At 41.2% G+C, this 21,190-nt stretch overlaps 2 protein-coding genes across 3 annotated transcripts in view; one reads left to right on the top strand and one right to left on the bottom strand.

Moving 5' to 3' along the window:
• The first annotated feature begins 1,198 nt into the window (after positions 1–1,198).
• Positions 1,199–8,910, top strand: LOC109470461 (peptidyl-prolyl cis-trans isomerase-like 4). Of its 2 annotated transcripts, none has more exons than XM_019769413.1 (13): positions 1,199–1,208; positions 1,950–2,017; positions 2,278–2,342; positions 2,528–2,645; positions 3,234–3,376; positions 3,714–3,816; positions 4,441–4,557; positions 6,131–6,255; positions 6,781–6,847; positions 7,167–7,269; positions 7,640–7,709; positions 8,079–8,181; positions 8,618–8,910. In XM_019769413.1, exons 2-13 carry the CDS (start codon positions 1,979–1,981, stop codon positions 8,903–8,905), a joined length of 1,341 nt encoding a protein of 446 aa, XP_019624972.1. In that variant the 5' UTR covers positions 1,199–1,208; positions 1,950–1,978; the 3' UTR covers positions 8,906–8,910. The 2 variants fall into 2 exon arrangements, with proteins under 2 accessions (XP_019624972.1, XP_019624971.1); XM_019769412.1 differs by lacking the exon at positions 1,199–1,208 and adding an exon at positions 1,513–1,693.
• Positions 8,911–9,083: 173 nt separating this feature from the next.
• Positions 9,084–21,190, bottom strand: part of LOC109470462 (sperm-associated antigen 17-like) — a 36,179-nt gene continuing 24,072 nt past the window's right edge. Inside the window, 21 exon segments of the mRNA XM_019769414.1 lie at positions 9,084–9,366; positions 9,940–10,077; positions 10,586–10,730; positions 11,380–11,523; positions 11,999–12,115; positions 12,503–12,681; positions 13,354–13,479; positions 13,892–14,035; positions 14,281–14,346; positions 14,730–14,874; positions 15,327–15,429; positions 15,814–15,916; positions 16,128–16,188; positions 16,531–16,692; positions 17,218–17,569; positions 18,002–18,155; positions 18,746–18,950; positions 19,361–19,515; positions 19,959–20,100; positions 20,452–20,651; positions 20,847–21,000. Of these exon segments, the coding sequence (XP_019624973.1) occupies positions 9,344–9,366; positions 9,940–10,077; positions 10,586–10,730; positions 11,380–11,523; positions 11,999–12,115; positions 12,503–12,681; positions 13,354–13,479; positions 13,892–14,035; positions 14,281–14,346; positions 14,730–14,874; positions 15,327–15,429; positions 15,814–15,916; positions 16,128–16,188; positions 16,531–16,692; positions 17,218–17,569; positions 18,002–18,155; positions 18,746–18,950; positions 19,361–19,515; positions 19,959–20,100; positions 20,452–20,651; positions 20,847–21,000 (3,018 nt within the window). The 3' untranslated portion in view covers positions 9,084–9,343.

The raw sequence follows: 21,190 nt of genomic DNA, 5'->3' as shown, positions 1-21,190 counted from the left end.
AAAAATCACCTACTTGAGTGTTCAACTGTTGAAAACTCACATTGACAGGCTAGACCTCCAAATTGTCCTTTTAGGTAAAAAAATATCATCCCTTTTTGATCAGTGGAATGTACTACGAGAAATGCAAACACTGAGAGCATGACCTCTGACCCCCTTTACACCACCAAAAAACAAGAAGTTGGTATTGATTTTAGAGCTCTACCAGGCAGCCAAAACAAGACTTTTTTTTTCAACAAAACAGAAAGAGAAATAAGTGCCTTAAGTGGCTCCCATGAGCCTTGTTTTGTGGTGACCGATGAAGTAAATAATTAAAAAAAACTCCCCAGCTGGAAAATGCCAGCATTTATTCACACATACAAAAAAGGGATGTTTTCAGTTGGTTTGGCCTTCTGCGCCTGCGGGAAATGGTGACCTTTGCCCTGTGGTGTAAGAACCACCAATGTGGTCGGAAACGTTCTTATGCTGCTTGTTTCTTGAATAGAAAAGTGCCTTAGTTTCAATGGCAATAAAGGTGACGTTTTAAACACAGTGTTAATTGATGAAAGAAGCTTTAAGGGTTGCACATTTGCCATCCCGAGTATAACGATTGTGAGATGAATTATCTAGCAACTGTGAGCCAAATCCTACGAACCCATTTCCTAATAAAGTAAGGATAAATAAGGTAATATACAATTAATTAGTTTCAAAAAGGGCGACAGGGTGAAATGTATGATCTGATCTATGAGATGGTAAATACCTTGGACGCTTGAATTAGAAACAACAAAACAGGCCCTTTTGACACTTTTACTCAAAGTAGTTACGACGTACTTATTATGTTTAATCTAGAAATATTGATATGCTCTGTTTCTACATACATATGTGTTGCACTGCATCCTAATAGCACTGGGAACATGTGATAACGAAGATTTTGTACATCACAAAAACACATCAACATCATGCAAATACGTCCCAGATATAACAGCTTTGAGCCTGGGTTCAAACAGTTTTCCCAGTTAATGCATCATCGTATGTAGACTTTTTCATTGAATAAAGACATCTGCATGTCAACAAATGTGCTCATTTGCTTTATTTGAGTGATTGTTAACTTTCAAGTACAAATGTATCTAGTTAGTCAAATGATGAGTCGATTAAAACTTAAAAAAACGATAACTTGTTTGATAACAATGTCAACAGATAAGGTAGGTTTTCAATAATGCACAGTAAAAACAGTAACAAGTCCTTTTTGACCGATGAAATATGTACTTGTAGGATATGCAGATGAGGATAGGACACACAGGTGTGCTGATGGCTGAAAATGGTCTATTATTATTTTCCATAGCATAATCTGTGTATTTAGCCATTTGTTCAACCTTGATGACCACGTAGATTTCATGTTATTATTGTTATTACAATGAAAGAAACGTTTTTGCCAAACTTTCTTTTTTATTTATTCGTAATTGTATCCGAATCAGATGCTAGCTTTCTTCTAGCCAGAAATTAGCTGCATGTCTAATATAATCTTCTAGAGGTCGCTGCAGTACAAGATTCAGATTTACCGCCGCGCATGTTGGTCGAGTTCAAAATTTACTCTGTGAAAAAAAGGCAGTTCAGTGACCGTCTGCAGGCTTTTGGCAACTGTATAAAATGGCAGTTATCCTAGAGACTACTCTTGGGGACATTACCGTCGACCTGTATACCGAAGAAAGGCCTAGAAGTGAGTGTACAACAGTTTGTGTATGTAGTGTGGGAGGGGGGCGATAGTGTACGTAGTGCCGACGCTTTCAAAATATCAGAGTTCCATGTCGATGTGCACTGTTTCAGTCCATGTAGATATAGATGTATGTTTACATAATAGAATTGTCTCTCGGCATCACATAATTTATTCAAACGTTTAGAAATATAACGTTAACTCTCCGTTTATAATCTTCGATAAAGAAAAGAAATGTTGATATATTTTTGTCCTCTTTCAGCATGCCTGAACTTCCTAAAACTGTGCAAGATGAAATACTACAACTTCTGTCTCTTCCACTCAGTACAGGTGAGATGGTTTTTACGTGGTTTCTGTCATAATTAATCAAGTATTTATATGCCCTGATAAATTATTAAATTGTACTTGTAGGGCACCTTTAAAAAAGATATCTATTGTTTTCGTAGACCTAAATTTACCTTTGCAATGGACAAGTGAAATGTCACTAAGTTAATTTTTTGCCATGTTAATTCCTTTTTGCTTACCAGTTGTTTTGCATAATTTTCGGTGTAGAACTTTTTAAACGTATTAAAATATTTGTCTCTTTTCAGAGGAACTTCATGGTTCAAACGGGAGATCCCACTGGCACAGGACGGGGAGGGGAGTCCATCTTCTGGTAAATTCTTTTTAGTCTGCAACTTTTCTCAGGGTGTGTTTTGAGGTTTTCAAGATTTGACTGTGAGGTAACAAAATAAAGCCAAATGTCAAAAATACATGCAAGCTGCCGCTGCTCTGAGAGTTGTTATTGTGTCTTTGCGAGAGGATAAATGTTAAACTTTGTTGACACTGTTTTCCGGACAGTAAATTGTACGGAGACCAGGCACGGTTTTTCGAGATGGAGACAAATCCGCGACTGAAACACCGGAAAGTCGGCACGCTCTCCATGGTCAACAATGGCGGCAACATGCACGGATCCCAGGTACGACACATCGCGTAGAGCAGATCTTTGAAAAAAAACTGTGTTTTAATACAACCTGAGTATGTTTTGTATTTGAATTTCTTGTTGCAAAGCCAATAAATATTATAGCAGAGGGCATGCAAGTTGATATCATTGTCACCCTCCCTCTTACTCTACCATATTTCTAGCCTGAGTCTACCAGGCTTCAGAAAGGGGCTGGAAAGAGTAGAAATCGGCTCTCTGGAGCAGCAAACTCAGGAGCAGTTTTTTTAGCACTGGCCAACTCCTCTGGCATATCAAAATGGCTGATTTTCTACTCTTTCCAGCCGCCTCCTGAAGCCTGGTAGAGGCTACCATATTTGCCCCAATCAATGGGAGTTGAAAACAGTGACGACCACCAGTGGACTAGAGCTCTGAGTCTGATAACTGTTCAGTTGTGCTTGCACAACTGTGTGGCCCAAGGGCTGCAGCCTACACATTTGTGCATCAAAGATCCCAGAGTAATTTTCTTTCTTAAGGATTGGTAATATGCAAGGACATTATATTTTTATTAATACAAACATATAATTGCATTCTGACTCTCTTGTTTGCTTAATCCCGTATTTCTAGTTCCTGCTGACGACTCGTGAGGATGTGGACTACCTGGATGGACAGCACACCGTGTTTGGGGAGGTGAGCGAGGGAGAGGACATACTGAACCAGATTAATGAAGCTATCTGTGATAACGAGCACAGACCATACCAGGATATCAGGTGGGTTTACTGGGAACACAATTGTTTTGTATACCACCAGTACATTTCTTTATGTACATTGTACTATTAGATAATTATTTACATTTCTTTATGTACATTGTACTATTAGATATGGTATTTGCTCTGACTTTTTCATGTGTTGAATGACACAGGAGCCCCTAAATCTCAGTAAGTAAGATATGGTATTCATATACATCTATTTATATATTTGCATAGGAAACCCACGAGGGCACTTTGACTCAGTACAATCTTCAAATTAGCCACAAACATGATGCACGTTTAGTTCAAAGATTTTGTGATATAATTTTAAATTTTATAATGCAATTTTTATTTCCAGAATTAACCACACCGTTGTGTTGGACGACCCGTTTGACGACCCCGCGGGATTGGCCGACCACATCCCGGATCGCTCACCGGAACCTACCAAGGAACAACTGGAGGTAGGGGGGAGGGGTGTCAGCTTTTTAATTTCAGTTAGTCTATCAAAAACAGAATACACTTCTACATTTTAAAGACGTCAAAACAGGTAGAGAGCGAATGAGTAAGTGAGTGACCCCAATCAAGTTCACCCCATAATTTCTGACGTTTTATCCTGTCATTCTGCCTGTCAATCTTCACCAACTCTCAAGCTCTCAAGTTCAACCTTCTCTGTCCAGACAAACAAACACACAAACACACAGCTCAGCCACCCAAAACAATACTTCAGCACTTGGAAGTATCAAATACAATCATTATTGTACATTTTATATTATAGATATTTATTGTACATAGTCATGTTTTTTATATCTGATTGTAATTCTGATAGTGATGATTCTAGACAGACAGACACACAAACCCGGCACAGCTCTGCCACCCAAAACAATACTTCCGTACTTCCGAAAATAATTTCACAGGTTGGTAGAACTTAGGAGGCAGGTATTTCTCAAGAAGATGAGAAGCTCTGAAGAAGGTGTCTGACAGACACCGAAACGTCAGCAAGGTGAGAATTTACCGGTTGTGTAAAAAGAAATGCCTGTCTCCAATACTTCTGTAGTGTGTCCTGATTGTGGCTGCTGTGTCCCCAGAGTGGGCGGATCGGTGCGGACGAGGCGATAGACGACACGGCGGGGCGGAGTCATGAGGAGGTGGAGGAGATGCTGCAGGAGAAGGAGGCCAAGGCTCGCACACAGATCCTCGAGATGGTCAGGACAGCTTCTTCTTAGTTTAAGAAAGGTTAATCTTAAAGGAGGGTCTGCATGCCCTTTTTCGTTAACCGTTATGGGCTATTTTAATTTACCGTTAATCGTTGCCGGCCTGCTCTAATTAAACGTTAAGCGTTATCAGTATATTCCTCGTGAAGCGTTATGGGTCGTTTAAATTCAACGTAAAACGTTATTTGTCATCCTAAATTCAGCGTTAAGCGTTAATGAATAATTCTTCGTTACGCCTAATTTTGCCTTTCAAAGTGCAGGAAAATTCGTGAATGAAGGTTTGAAAATACAAAATTTCCCGTGGGAGAATGCCCCCGGAACCCCCTACGTTGCTCGCGCCTTTGCCGCTCGACTCGCTCTTCTGCTGCGCTCGGTCCCTTCGGCTCTAGCCAGAACCAGTTTTCCCTTCAATCTCCGGAAGTTTGCGGAGAGTTACAGAATTTTTTTAACGAATCCGTCAACCTTGACAGGCAAATTAACAAAAATCTTGAGTAAAATATGAAAACATCAGAAGGACCGACAAACACTCTCAACACCATGATTTGCCTCTCAAAATGTGGGAAATTGCGTTTTTGAAGACTTAGAAATCCTAAATTTCCCGGGGCCGGGAGCATTCCCCCGGACCCCCTAGATTACGAGCGCCTTCGGCGCTCCCCTCTCAAAATCCATCGGTAAAACTGGGCAGACTGAAAAAATGCAAGCTGGCCGACGTCGACTCGGACACCCCGGTATTTGTTGACGCACTCGGGGACCAGGGCAGGTGGGAAACACAGGGAACACATACCTTTAATGCATGCTTCATTACACGTAATTTTGTCAGTGATCACAAAGCGAGATACCAAATCCAGTGCAGCTCGAAAAAAAGCCTGTCAATTTACCGTTAAGCGTTGCCGACCGTCCTAAATTTACCGTTAAGCGTTATCGGCCCTGCTGAATTTACCGTTAACCGTTGCCAGGACCCCCCCATGCAGACCCTCTTAAAGGGCTAACATTTGATGGAAAATCTAGTACTGTTTTGTGAATCATTATACAGTATAAGCAAAAAGTTTAGGTAGTTGCAGTTTTAAATCTGTTGTTTTTTTCATTGTTCTGAGTTCATCTGTGTTTGAGTCCTAGATGTTCTACATTCTATAGCAGTAAAATTATCTCTTCAAAATATATCTGAATTACAGGCCTTGAAATCACAGATGTCTTCCTCAGAATAGAGACAAGCACAAGTGTTCATGAGCCTCAGGACAGGCAAATTAAAGTAAAATGTAGCTAGGATTCTACAATCTTCAGAACCTCAGGTAACAGATCAATCCATTTTAGATTGGAGGCAAGGTGGTTTTGTGGTTAGGGTTTTCTTGGATGGGATGTAAAGCCAGATGCCCCGTGTTTGAGGTGCCACACCCCAAGAACATTAAAGATCCCACCACACTTTTTGAGAAAAGTAGGGGTCCTTTCCAGTGTGAGTAGTTCAAACCTTACAGTTTATGCAGTTTACGCAGCTTGTACCTACTGTACAAAACTGGTATGATAACACACACAAAACAAGTAAAAGACTGATATGTTGCTGCCGTAGGTTGGAGACCTTCCCGAGGCTGATGTAGCGCCCCCCGACAACGTGCTGTTTGTCTGCAAGCTGAACCCCGTCACACAGGACGAGGACCTCGAGGTCATCTTCTCCAGGTTCGGCGAGATCAAATGGTCAGTTCAGGAGGATTTTTTTGGCAACACCTTTAATGATCATGATAATGATCATTCTGGCATACTCATTTTCACCTGTGCTAAGTGAGAAAAGTGGTGTAAAGTGGCCTTCCCATAAATTTGGTGACTTGGCAGACAAGTTTGGTGACTTGGCAGGATTCAAATGGTGACTTGGCAGGATTCAAACCCATGACCTCTTGGTTCAGACCCCTTGTTTGTGAACAGCATAACTCAAGGAACAGTTGATAAATCCATGATTTAGTATATATTGATAAATGTAGAGCAAGGGTGCCATTCCGACCACCTGTAATACTGGAGTAAAACTGTTTTTTATGTATCTCATGTTTATGAACATTTTAGGTGATAACTTTGGGTCATGAGTTTTGGGTGGCAGACTGCTCTTGATCTCAGAAACTTGCCCTTGTTGTACTTATCTCTAGTTGATTTGATATCTTTATTGTTAGCTTATTGCAGTACAATAACCTATTGTGTGAAATGAATATTGATGTTCTGTTGCCATGGCAGCTGTGAGGTCATCAGGGACCAGAAGACAGGAGACTCCCTCTGCTATGCCTTTGTGGAGTTTGAGAAGGTGAGTCACGGTGGCATGTTTCTGAAATCTTTCAATCTAAGTAGTAAAAGTTCTACTAGAGGACAAACCCCATACGGTAGTGCTTGTTGTATGGCCCAAGGGCTTTACATGTAGAAGTTGAGATGGGCCCAGCCTTATATATTGATAGGTTTTGGAAGGATTTTGAATTTTTAATAGTAGTCTAAAAGTTGGTCTTTCCAAAATGAAAGGGCACTTTGCTACATGTATACTGGTACCTGCATGATGGAATGACCTTTGACATGTAATACAGGTGCCAATGAATCAATTGATCAATAACCAATCATGACCTTCCCACCAGCCCGAGGCTTGTGAAGAGGCGTACTTTAAGATGGACAACGTTCTGATCGATGACCGCCGCATCCACGTGGACTTCAGCCAGTCTGTGTCCAAGGTTTGGAAAGGTATGTTTCAGTAACTGTTAGCCAGTCTGTGGGCAAGGTTTGGAAAGGTATGTTTCAGTAACGGTTAGCCAGTCTGTGTCCAAGGTTTGGAAAGGTATGTTTCAGTAACTGTTAGCCAGTCTGTATCCAAGGTTTGGAAAGGAATGTTTCAGTAACTGTTAGCCAGTCTGTGTCCAAGGTTTGGAAAGGTGTGTAGGGCTCTAAATCCTTTTTTTTTCGGGCACGTGCAAAATTGCACATTGGCCAAAATTTTAGGTGCAATTAGAAAAAGTTACATGTACATACATAACTTTCTAATGCTAATGACTGTGACAAGAAAAATTATTTCTTAAACAATGATTTGGTAATTTTACTTTTCTGTGCTGAACAGGTGGCCCGAATGCAACCAAGGGAGGCCAGAAGTCCAAGTTTGAGCTAAAGGATAAATCCAAGGGAGCTGGGTGAGTACAGTAAACTCTGTGTGACACTGTAATACGTCAGAAGCTAAAAAGACATTCGTTATTATTATTAATAAAGCAAAGAGTTAACAACTCAATTTTATGGAGATGTGAAATCTTACATCTCGTTATTTAGTGTGAAACAAATTTGTGTGCTGATTTAGTACTTATAACAAGGGACTGAAATAGGACTGATTTTCAGTTTTAATTGTATTCAATTTGACAATGAACTATTATTTGTTTTACATCGTCGATGTAAATTGTTTTATTCCTTGTGCTGTACCCAGGGACAACTGAAAGACATTGGTCATAGACCTGTGTGCAATCTACTGAGAAGATAATAATGCTACATGTATCTGATGTGTCCTTTAGGAAACAGTATGATCTGATCCTGGAGGATGAGGAGGAGGCTGGACACAGCAGGACCAGGGGGAGGGACAGGTCCCCTGACACTGGGCACGACAGGAGGAGCAAGGTGGCTTATACAGTACTCAGTTATATCAGACCAAGTATTCATGTTGTCTGAACTTAGGAGGATGCCTCCCCCTATACAAAATAATTGAAGACACGTGACAGTATTTATGCTCAGTTACATCTTACCAAGTACTAAATTTTAAATGTTGTCTGAACTTAGACTCTTTTAAAAGTTTGAGAGGTGCACCCCCCAAACACGCACACACAAAGTAATGGCTGACACGTGACAGTATTTAGCAAATAGTTGTAGTTGGATTGAATCTTCATAGATATCCGATTCCTTTATTTTAAGGTCTATCTTTGCATGGGACTCTTACTAGATTTGTGCAATGTCTTCCTTTTCTGGCTTTGTATTTGTTGCCTCCCACTGTGGTAAATTGTCTTCAGTCTTGATTTTATGATGCATTTGTTTTAAAACTGAAATTTTTCTTGAATAGGACTCAGAGAGCAGGTCCAGACATGACAAACACAAGAAGAAACACCGACGTGACAGCAGCAGCTCCGAAGACGAGAGGAGACACCACAGAAAACATCACAGGAAGGAACGCGACTCACACGACAAGAAGCACCGCAAACACGATCGCGATTCCGGTGACGAAAGCCACGGGAAAAGAGACAGACACGAAAGAGACGATAGACCCAAGCACCGAGAACACTACAGAAGTAGGAGTAGGGAGAAAGAACATAGACACAGTAGACACGAAAAGCATAGACACAAGCACTAAGAACCATGATGATATGTGGATAAATTAACTGTAATATCTGATAAAGAAAGTTGGGACCCATGATTGAAACTTCGTTACACAAACAAGTGCTTTATTCGTCAAGCTTGACAGTGTGAGAAGTTTTGCTCTAGTAAGGCACTACATTAACTTTGTTGTCAGTGTGTAAACTAAATATTATGGCAACTATTCAAGATGTGAATACAAATATATAATACACAGTATAAAGCATCTCAATTTCATCCAAACACCATATCACAAGGCAGCTAGTTTTCAAGATACTTGAATGTGATAATTTTTTCCATTGTTCAATATATACACTCCATATCTTCAACACCAAATACTAAAAGTACAAGGTCAGGAATTATCTACAAAGACCACCAAATGAGAATTCAAATGTTGCATAGAGAATTGGATGTCATCATGCTTCTCTCTGAGTGCTCAGCCCATGGAAGGAAGTCCTTCTGTAAAATAAAACGTGTTGGTGAGGAACAGTAACTGTGGCTCTGGTTGAAGTTTTTGCTTATAATGTACATATTTCTTTTACTTACATTATGATAAAATGACCATATCAGGATATAGTACATGTATTTCCCACCATTTACTGCATTCACATTTTGTATAGTGTACAGTAACTAAGGCTACACCTACTTAATTTTATGGATGACATCCATGCGCGCATTGATTTTCGCCATTCCCCAAAAAGTCAGCATGTGCCGGCTTGTCATATATGTTGCTATGTACTGCCGCAAATTCACAATACCAGCTTTGTATTCTTGTGGTTTAGTAGCATATTTATTTTTGGCCAGAATTTTTTTTTATTCGCCCATGCACTAGTTTGGAGGTCTTCAGAGGATGTCATCCATAAAATTAAATCAGTGTGGCCTAAGTGATATGAAAAGGTACTAGTGTACAGTAGCTTAAGTGTTTTTGAATTAGAGCTTGACTTTCCACTGGCTAGTAAGTCTACATGACACCTCTATAGCTTCATCGATAACTGTCAACATTTCAAAAAGAGTGGTGTGATGTGCAATGACCAATCAGAATGTCCCGTCGCGGCCGCAGGATGCCCTGTCCGGACGGGGGTTTTGTGGAGATGAGTTTCGCTGCGGGATTCTTCCCTCCCCGCGGGCTCCCCAGACTGCGGTTATCATGCTCCGCGGCGGTTAGGATAGGTAAGAACCGTTAAGGAACAGAATGGTGTCATTTCAACATAAAATGAATAGTCAACTGGATGGCTGCCTACTCCAAATTCTCTGTTATAATCCATAAAAATCTTCCTTAAAACTAACCATCCAGGTCTTGTATTTACAGCAGATTTCTTTATTTGATGTTTGTCTCCACGTTTGTATCTGTGGGTTATCTAATACCAGTCTCCACCCGTGTATTGATTTGTTGTCATTGCCAATAAAGAAAGTAAGAAAGGTACAAATGTTAGCGTCAAACATTTTGCACTTGTATACAGTAAAAACAGGTCACATTTTGAACTTGTATGCAGTGAAATTCTATTCAATGTGTATGTGGACAGAGGAATTTATTGAAATTGTTGAACTTGCTATAACTTTTCAAGACTTAGCTACATTCTAACAAGTTTGCCTGAACACCATGCAGAGATCTAAAAATTAGCACTTAGGACATAATATTATACATAATTATATGATTGAAGTTTGCAGGAAAGGATATTTGCAGTGACGGGAAGGTACATGAGGTCTGTCTCCGTGGTGATTTCGATGTGATGGGCGATCTGCCCGACTCCCTTCTCCCCCTCCGCTCCCACAGCGATGGCGTAGATTTCCAGGCTCAGGTCAGCCTTCATGCCAGCCGCAATCTGGGGGAAAAACAACATTTTTTTTTAATTGATTCTGATTTTAGGTTCATGTGATTCACAGAATGTAGTGACAACTCTTGGGTACCCTAAGACTGTAACTTTAAAAACACTTATTGAGGCCAAGAATGTCTTGAACACCTGGATGTCTGAACTGTACAGACCTCTACAGAACTGTACAGGATTACTAATTTTGCAATAGTACATCTCTAGATTTGTTTTCTGTGTGACTGTGTGTGTCTGTTCTAGGGTACCCAGCAGAATTGTGAGAGTTGACGTAACTGTTCTCTAATTCATCTTGTGATATTTTTCTGACAAACTTTAGCACTTCGAGACATATTGTGTTAACCCTTGTCCTGCGGGACCCATATATATATGGGTTGCACATGTAGTAACAGCTGTATAGTGCCCTGTATATGTATAATTGTACAATTTGGGGGTGTTTCTCATGCAATGCATCACACCGCAGCAAAACGCAATGAATGCGAAAGTAACTATGCCACCACGGACCAAAAAAAGTCAAGGGTCTGTGACCTAATCAAGACTTCAAATTATTTGAAAATATTGTGTAAAAATTGCTAGCAGAACAAGGGTTTTAATAACAAACTAGGATTTTAAGCCTGACATGCATAGAGGATTGCTGTGTACTTACAGGACCAGGGTTGTACAGCACACGGAGCCCCGTGGAGGGCGGAGGCTGTTTGACCTTGAACCTGCAGCTGTCTACGCCCACATTCTTCAGCTGCACCGTGTACACATAGGTGTTCCCCTCCCGCAGCACACCGAAGTCTACATCCTGGGGAGAGGAGAAGATTTTTGAAGCAAAATGTTGTTGCGTAGTATTCAATAATATATAAATTGCATATACTGTAGAGCCAAGAAAAGTTACAAAATAAAGTCACTCAGGCATATATCTAGAAAATAATAATTCAGATGCTAGATGAATATTGTACATGTATGTTCTGGATTTGGGTTTAAATAATCTGCTACTGCCAATGCTGCCACAGGAAAATTTCACCTATTCGGTCATTTGGAAGCATAAAATTTAAGTATCACTGTCCAATGTGGTCAAAGAATACTACAACATTGTCATGTCCTCTAGGAAGTCCACAACATTTTTCATGGCTTCTGACCAACTTTACCTAGCCTATAGATCTACATGCATGTTCATTGTGGTTTTCTGGTGTTGTGATAAAATAGGCTTGCATGCAAGTAACACCATTGACAAGTGTTCTATATACAAATGTAATGATACTAGTTGAACACCCTACCTCAGGCACAGCCATGAGCCCTCTCAACGCTCCCATCTGCCTCACACCCTTGGATGTGGCTCCTGCTACTGACGATGTCTGGACCTTCCTACGTACAGGCTCCTCAACTATAGAAAACTGGGCAGGGGGACAAAAATATAGTTAAGTACATGTATGTACATGTAAAATATAAGCTAAATCTCAGGTCCATACTTAACAATTTTAAGATGGCATCAAACCTCTACCAAAAAAGGCTGTTAATACAAAGTATGAAACTTTGAAGCAGTGAGAACTTTGTCAGCATTAGTTGATTGTGTTGCAGGTCGTTTTTTTTTAAGAGAATCTCTAATGGCATCTCACACTCATGTGGCAGGCTGAATGAAAGTTCTGAACAGGAACTACGGGTATATGGCTCCAGATGTCTCACTGTGGGACGATCGTGAATGCAAGATGTCGGTAACTTGAGGAATGAATCCCCTCTACTATAGAGTTATGATTACAGTACATGTGCAGTTATTTCTGTACCTTTTCATTAGGTAAGGACCCGGGTTTTCCGCCGTCCAGGGCGCGAGGCAGGCGGACGGTGTCCTTACGCGGCTGGTTGTTAACGTCCAGCAGAAGACTGCGTGTTGTGACCAGCTCACCGTCAGCCGACGCCAGCTGGTTGGACCGCAAGGTGAACTGACCAGAATTCTCTAGATTCTCTGTGAAGGGAAGAAAGAAATTTGTGATAAAGACACTACAGAATGTGTTTCAGTTATGGATTAATTCAACTCTCCCTGAACAAAATACCCAGATCTACATTGTATATTCAAAGAATGTGCTGCCAAAACAAAAGGATTTCAGTTTTTTTAGAAAGGTGACATGTGCTATTACATGTAATAATCATGCCAGCAGTAGTACAGATCACTTTTATACACTCCACAGCATGCACACCAAGGAGGCACAGCGTTCCAATAACTTGTAAAAGTTGCTACAGTAACTGCTTAATGGGTCATGTAAAATTATTTCAGTTTTTGGACCTTTCAACCCTAAAGCATGTTTACCATAGATGAGTCCTTTCTGCCAGTCCCCCATAACTTTAAGTCCATTATTCCATGTCCACACGTTTGTCTGTGTGACTGACTTTGGCAAATGCAACATGCCTTGTTGACTTGAAAGGGATCAGTGGTGTACATTGTAAGAAGGTTCCAGTCAAATGGGTGGACATGGATCTGGCCTTGAAGTCACTCCAAATTATGGCAGGAATAATGGAAGGTACATGTACCTGTACTGAATCTCCTACAGCTAACAGACATAGGATTGAAAAGTCCTCAAAACTGGAATTATTTTGTGTGTTAATATGACTACAGAGCAGCAGGGTTATCTGTGCACACCTTTCCCACCTGCTGCCAGCTCCGGGTGTTCAGGTATGGTGGTGGGGCGGAGAGAGAGGGAGGCAGAGGGGGTCTCTGACGGCACACTGCCCTGGGAGTTGGAGTCCTGGGTGGGGGTGGGGTTCCCTGGGGAGCAAACACCAGCATGGTTAACTGCTGTACCAAGTACATGTAATACATTGTGTACCCACCTATTGTATAGAACAATAATTAGTTAGATTTGGCCATGCAGAACCTTTTTTTTTTCAAAATCAAAGGGAATTTTAAGAATACTGGACACTAGAATAAGATGAGGGGTCTGATCTTTTTTTCTGACACCTATTCAAACTTCTTAAGTGAAGTAGCCCTTAAACTCATTAAAAAAACATCAAAGTACAGTTTGTTCTGTGCTTGTTTGGTACCAAACGGATTTATATTCAGTGCTTTCATCATTCACATCCACATATTAATGCACAATTTGTATTACAAAAATATAGACAATTCTTCATGAATGCACTTATTTCATAAACTTGGAGTTATTAACGTTATCATACTGTACCTGGTCTGGCAGGGATGGAAACACCAGCTGCATGTGGGGTGGGGTTTTTCGGCCTGAGGGGGGTGGGGGTCCCTGTGCCACTGGCATGAGCTGGGGTGGGGTTTGTAGGCCGGAGATTGGGGGTAGTTGAGGTGACTCTCAAACCTGTTGAACAGAAGAAATAAAATGAATCATCAAAAACTTGTACATTTGTATACAATGGTGGTATTGCTTACTTGTTTGTTTTTGTATCTTTCCAGATCTTTATAAAATGGAAAGTATTGTTTTTTAAGTAATACACAACTTTACCTCCCCCCTAACACTGCTTTATGTAATTGTTGTTGCCAAGATTTTTCACAATTCTGTTTAATAATAATGCATGCCCTTTCTGTGGATTTTTTCTGCCTTACCAAGCGATGGTGAGTCCTCGGTGGTGACAGGTGTGTTCTCTCCAGGAGGGGTGGTGGAAAATGTCTCTGTAAAACAGGGAGAAAATGTGTCAAGGTCACAGAGAAACCTAGACCGAGATTGTTGCACTCAAATGTGCTTTGAAAATTTGTGGTCACCTTATGTTCCTCTTACTGCGGAGTCATGATGCTGCAATTGTGGTCTGTATTACACATTGTTCTTCAATAAGCAGACTATAGCAGCTGGCCATATCATACTGATATCATAGTGTGTCCTTGCTTAACCATTGCAGCTTAATGAAAGCATTGTTAAAACTTTCTAAAGTGGGTGCCTCTATATAATAAATGTACTTACAAAAAATGTACTGGCAAGGAGAGCAACTCTACAATAGTTCTAGGAAATAACAAGACTGCGAACACTGCTGTAGATTTGACAAGAATTATTATCTAACCTTGCACCCTGACTAGATGACCGCTGGACCCCTGAGGACTCTCCCCCACACTGATGGGGCTGTCGGGGTTACTGCGGATGACCTGTGACCCGTCACGCCGGGGGTCATGTGCCAACTCCCTGGTCAGGGCGTCCATGTCGGGAGCCTGGGGAAGTCACAACATTCTAATTAGATCTCACTGAGCAACTTTTACAACATCGACAATTCATCCGTGGCATGGGTTAAAATCACTCCACCCCTGAGGTGTCGCCAAAAACTAATATCCAGCTTTTGACTGGTAGAAACTAGGACATTTATGTCAGTGATGGTTAGACATCCAGATAATATTATAAACCTACTTTTCTGACAACTCTCCAGTGTCACTGACAAAAGGTAGTGGATGCTACAATGTACCTGTAACGTCTGACCGTTTTCAAAATCATATCCAGTTTTTCGGTATAAGTGCCATTTAATTAGCCTATCTTTGATTATACTGCCTTGGTTTAGTGGTCAAAATAAAAGATGTAGTTTCATCCGAGGGGAGTCATGTATGTTTTAGCTTTTACTTATTACATCAAAAACTGGACAGAAAATTGATCAAACTGTAAAACTTCCTACCTGGCTCATGAGGAAGTGTTTCCCCATCTCACTTTCAAAGTACGGCGGCACGTCTTTGTTCTTCAGGGCGTTCCTACCTTCCTGCTCCTCTGCAAGCTCTCGTCTGGTGAAAAGGGATAAAAATTTATGTTGTTATTAGTAAATTAAGGCAACTGTGATAAGGAATGAAATGCTCTGTTATCATTGATGCTGACAAGCGAGAACACTTGGCAGCTGTGAGCCACTGATAGCCCACTAAACTGTATTCTTACCATGTGTATGTACAATCAGTGGGTATTGCTCACTATAGCACATTATATAAAAAATAAAAAAAGCAACATTATACATTTCTAAAAAATAGAACTGTTGCTGAAGCATCATTTATCATTATTCACTGTAATGTGGTGACTTTGACTTGACTTTGATGACTTATGAATACATGATTCTAGATTATTTTCTATAGTACAGAAATATAAATTTAGTTAAGATCATATTGAGAAGACGTTACCTGTCTCTGTCCCAGTCGTCCTGTGTACGTTTGTTCCTGGGTGTGGGAGGAGGTGAGGGAGGAGGCACTTCTACAGCCTTTTCATACGCAGTAGTAACATCACCTGAGACAAAAGACAGGCAACTTGTTAGCTCTACAAGATTTTCATTCAGATATATACATGGTGTGTATGTAAAATGATTTATGATTAATCATATTTAGAATACAGACAGCTTTCTCATGATCTCAATTTGGTAAAGTTGTATAATTGTTACAGATTTAAGTAATTGATAAGCAGCTCACTTACATATTATGTATGTGTAATTAATACTTACCCTCCATCACAGTGACTTTCTTGTCTGCACTCTCACGGTGTTCAGCTTCATGTCCAAAAATCTAACATAAAAAGTAGGAAAAAAAATCAATTTTAATGCTTCCAATTCAGAGTTTTCCGGTTTATTGTATTCTGAATTCTGAAGTAAGACCTGGAAAAGAATGGTTACCCTATAGATAACTCACATCATAATGAAACCTTTAGAAATTAACCTTTGTCATGCTATCTGAGACTCAATGCATCCCTACTGCTTGGTACATGTATACGTAATCAATTTGGTAAATCAGACAATTACGTATTTGAACAAAGCAATTACTAGTCACTAATGAGTATACTGACAAGTTGATATCAAATAACACAGAATCACCATGGTTAGTTTTAGAGATAATTGAGGTAATCAGTACCGTCTGTGAGGCGAGGTCGGCAGCATGGATCTTCTCCTCCTCCGTGCGCGGGTCCTGCACCATCAGGGCAGCGCTGCTCAGCTCCCGCTCCAACACGTGCTCCGCGTACGCCTTCAGACCCAGCTGCAGACGCTTCCGCAGGTCATCACTCACAGGTTTGTACTGTCGAAAGAGATGTAGGGGATTAGCTTTTCAAACTTGTTACTTGTACAAACTTGTACAAACTTGTAAATTGTCCAGATTGGCTCTGTGATTCTAATATAGAGCTGTACACTGTACACTACATGACTTTGTATGGTAACTAGAAAAACATGCACAGTCTGTGACAAAGCTTGTTGAACAAAACAGAATAGAATAGCAATCAACAAAACAATCAAACATCCTGATTGCACGATTGTATCAATAAAGAAAGTTGTTCAGAATTGACATAGATGGGGAAAGTTATATGCTGGCAACATTTGATACTGACTATGTAAATTACCAACTCAGGTGAACTTTCATGCTAATTTGATACTGATAATGGTACCATTGCACACGTGTCATTCAATCAGCAAACCAAAGTGGGCACTGCTGTCATTTCTGCACCATAGAGACAAAGATGATTCAGAAGTTTTTTACTCCATCTATTTGATACATCAAATCCTTCACAGATGGTGTCAGAAGTGGGATTCCACGCGTCAGACCTACCTGCACCAGCTGTCTGATCTCCAGCGTGTCGGGACAGTGTAAGACTGGTTCAGGCCTGGGCGATGACATCACAGACCCCACGCTCAACCCCTTCCCCACGTTAGTCCCAAACGATGGCCCTGGAGTCTTCTCCGCGGACACTGACATGGTCTTCAAGTCGCGCGACTTCAACCCCTTGGGCATGATGACTTCCTCGTCCAGTTTCTTGAGCCACGATTGGCTGATGCCGCTGGTGTGAGGCTTGAGGACTGTGATCCCAGTGACGCCGGGGTACTCTGGGAGGGGATCCTGGATCAGGGCACACGTGGGATCCCTGGCCGCCATGGACAGGTACTCGGCTACGTCCTTGGGCCTGGGATCAACAGAAACAATGACTCAAGACAACACATCCTATACACTGTGATAAACATGCAGAAAGGGTTGAAAATTAATAGTTTCCCAGACAAGTTGTGTCTTTGGAGTCAAGTAGTGTTCTAATTAGCCTGTCAGGGGATCCATCCTATTCTAGCTCTATTCTCTCCTTTGGTTGCTAAAAATAGTCTGGCACCCATTAATCTTAGTATTTGAATATTTGCACAAATCAGTACACATTATGATATAACCAGTCCAACCACAACCCTGCAAAGCTGGCACAGTTTGTCACGCCATAGAGGGCAGTTGTACAACATGACCCACTAAGATTCAGACACAAATACCAGCCTTTTCAACACAGAATTGGACCATTTTAAGTCATCCTTCTTTCCCACCATTTAATGTTGCAGTATACAGAGGAAAGCTGTCCTACCTGAGCAGCTCTGTTCCACTGCCGTTGGCATGGATGATGAAGAACCTGGGACAGTGTTCTCCATACTGGATCAGTTTCTTCTTCTTGGGGAAACCTCCTTCCTCTCCCTCTTCCTCCTCCCCTTCCTCCTCTCCATACGGCCCAGCACGGATCACTGTAGTAAAACAAAGAGAAATTCATTTTTGGATCTCGTTGAAACCATCCAAACTTGTTAACCATCAGTAGGCAGTCAAAATTTCCACATCACCAGAGAGTTAAGCTTACTTTTTACCTGAAAATCTACCAATAGACAGGAATCAGATGATGCTATGCCACTGGTGAAATTACAACCCCTATTTTTCTTTTTACAACATAATTTTTCTTTCAAAGTCTTGATCTTATGAGTAGGAGTTGAAAATCAGATGACACAAATATTTGCTTCAAAGTGTACTTAAAACTCTAAATCCCTTCAAACATAATGCACATACCTATTACCTAACCTTCTTCCTAGACCTGCTAACTTTTCCCCCCCATGCAGTCCTGCCTATATCGGGGGCCGACATCGTCTACCAGATACCTTTGACCCAGTGTTGACGTCACACTTCAAAGAGGCCACATGACAAGCTTCACTGGGTCAGTCTACTGAGGAAGACTAGAGTGACTGGTCGAAAGCTCTAGGTGAGAATTTTTTGTGTTGGACCAAAAGTTTTAACTTAAAACATGCCTATATTCATGTTAAACCATCTGAATAAACAGAAAGCCCACCTGAAGTGGTGCCGTCCACAGCCACCTGGAACACGTTGCCCTGCATGTCCACCATCTCACAGCACATCGTGGTGTGTCTCATCAGGTACGACCCCAGCGCCAACTCTTCCTCCCCGCCGCGCCCCAGGTCGTTGTCAGGCCGCGGCGCGTACACCGTGGTCCCGTCCGCGTCCATGTCCAGCCGACCGCCGTCTTTGTGGTACAGCTGTGTCGTGGCACAAGTTCAAAAAGATTGATTTTTAAATTTCTTAAACTACTACAAATATTGTCAAAAATTGACCAAACATTTGTACAAGTCTAATACTAGCATACATTTTGTACATATTTGTAAAATATCATGGATTACAGTATGGAATGTTTACCCAAAAAAATCACAGCTTACTTTAAATGATGCAGAAAAACATGGATTACAGCAAGCGATGTTTGCAAAAAAATCATAATTTTACAGCTATACAGTCTGTAAGGTATTTAGAAGACGTCATACTCTACAGTAGATTAGGATAGAGTTTACCAAAAGAGACTTACAATGTACATAACATTTCAATGATATTTGCAAAAATATCATTATGATAGTTTACAGCTAAGTATTGATACATAACCAAAAGATGAACTAACCTGGTAAGTCCCGTTGAGGTTTGTCATGAGGCTGGAGCCATTTCCAAACACAGTCATACAGGACCCGTCCAGACTGTTGAACAGTAGAGTGGCGTAACCCACACACTCCACTTTAATGTGCTTCACACGGGCGGTCTCCATACGGGGACTCTCACCTGCAAAATACAACAAGCAATTTGAATTGGCTGTCTGTGTGTATGTAAACATCAAAGGCACTTTTATGTGTTATTTTGTTGTGCTGTAGGGGTTGTAAACTACACTTTTCCTAGGTTCACATTATGCGAACCTTGGCATGCAAAAAGAACATGAAACCCAATTTTGTGAAGAAAGTATTGCATAGTAACCTAAAAGTCATAGAAAAATGTTCAGCCTTTATCAACCCATGAAAAGGACTGATCTTCAACCTCAATTTCTCCTGTCAAATAGCCATTACATAATGCTGGCTGTTGCCAAGGTAAGTGAAAAAGGCATGATTATATATTGAACTTCTGTTACTAACATTAACCTTTATAAACCAAGTAACCATTTGGCTACTGATACGAGTATTCTATTGGTTACATGGATAGACAGCAGGTAGAAAGTTAAACACAACACGTACCAGTTTCGTTCTCATCCACGGACAAAGCGCGGATGACGTCCTTGTAGAACGTGGTGATCCTGGTTCCGTCGCAGTGCTCCACCACCACGCTGGCGTCAGGCCGGTGGACGCTGATCACCTTGTCCTCGCGGGTCACCACAACCTGCACAGAAGAAAGAATGGGCAATGCCATGTAAAAATCTGTCCACTCATTGCTGCCACCTAGCACATTTTGTGATAACTGCAGGTCAGAAGTTAGATACACTAAGGATGGTAACTAGTGGTCATAGGAACTTGATTGCATAACAACTCATTTCTGTAGCTGGTACACCATATGGCAATATGTACATATTAGACTAAGTTGCTATTGCTAACATTTATCCAACAGTACATGTATTAAAGTTCTAAGAAGCTACTCTACTTTTATGGATAATAAATCCTAAGAGATAGAATGTTGGAAACAGGAAAGAAACCAAAACATAAGCTACAACTGTAGGCCGTATTTCTAACTTACAGCGCCAGATTCCGGATCGCTGGCCTGGCACAACAGAGCCGCCTTCACGTCAAACGGTGTTCCGTCGCCTTTCGTGGCCACCCGCTCCCCGCTGGGCGAGGTGGTGACCCACTGGTTGGCTTTCTCGTCCACAGGCGGAGCTACAACAACTGGCTCTGGCTCCTGTAGCGTGGTGATGGACTTCCTCGCACCCTTAGCAGCTGGAGAGGGGAAAAACACGAAAACTTGTTACTTGCAGTTCTGATTGATATTGATAGAGGGCGTTGATTTACAGACGGTACTGCAACGCATTTACGAGTTGCAGACTTCAAAGTATAACATTCCACTCTTTTAAATGTATCATACTGTAACAAAGAGATATTTGAGACATGTTTTAAGGGTATGATAAGACAAACCTTTCTTCATCTTGGATGGTGTCTCTTTGCCGTCCTCAGGGGGTTCCTGGGTGGGGGACTGGGGGGGTCGGGAGGGGGAGTTGCTCCTGCTGCCGTAGGGTCCGATTGGCCCTGCCCCGGGGTTCTCACTGATAGTCCCATCAGCAAACAGAACCTGAACACAACACAATACACCCGAACCATATTTAGGTGCTGAAATGCCATCCGTTGGAACTTCCACTTTGATCTAGACCTAATTTTTCCTTCTGAAGGTATGTTTCAGAGAGTGCTACCAACCTGCCTGGTACTATTGTTTCCCCTTTGTAACTAAATTATATCACTGTCAGCTTGAAAACAAGATACAT

The sequence above is a fragment of the Branchiostoma belcheri genome, unplaced genomic scaffold (genome assembly GCF_001625305.1).
Source record: "Branchiostoma belcheri isolate BF01 breed outbred unplaced genomic scaffold, Haploidv18h27 scaffold226, whole genome shotgun sequence".
NCBI classification, from domain to species: Eukaryota; Metazoa; Chordata; class Leptocardii; order Amphioxiformes; family Branchiostomatidae; genus Branchiostoma; species Branchiostoma belcheri.
The sequence above is the reverse complement of the archived record's forward strand: the minus strand, read 5'-3'. Positions and strand labels throughout refer to the sequence as shown.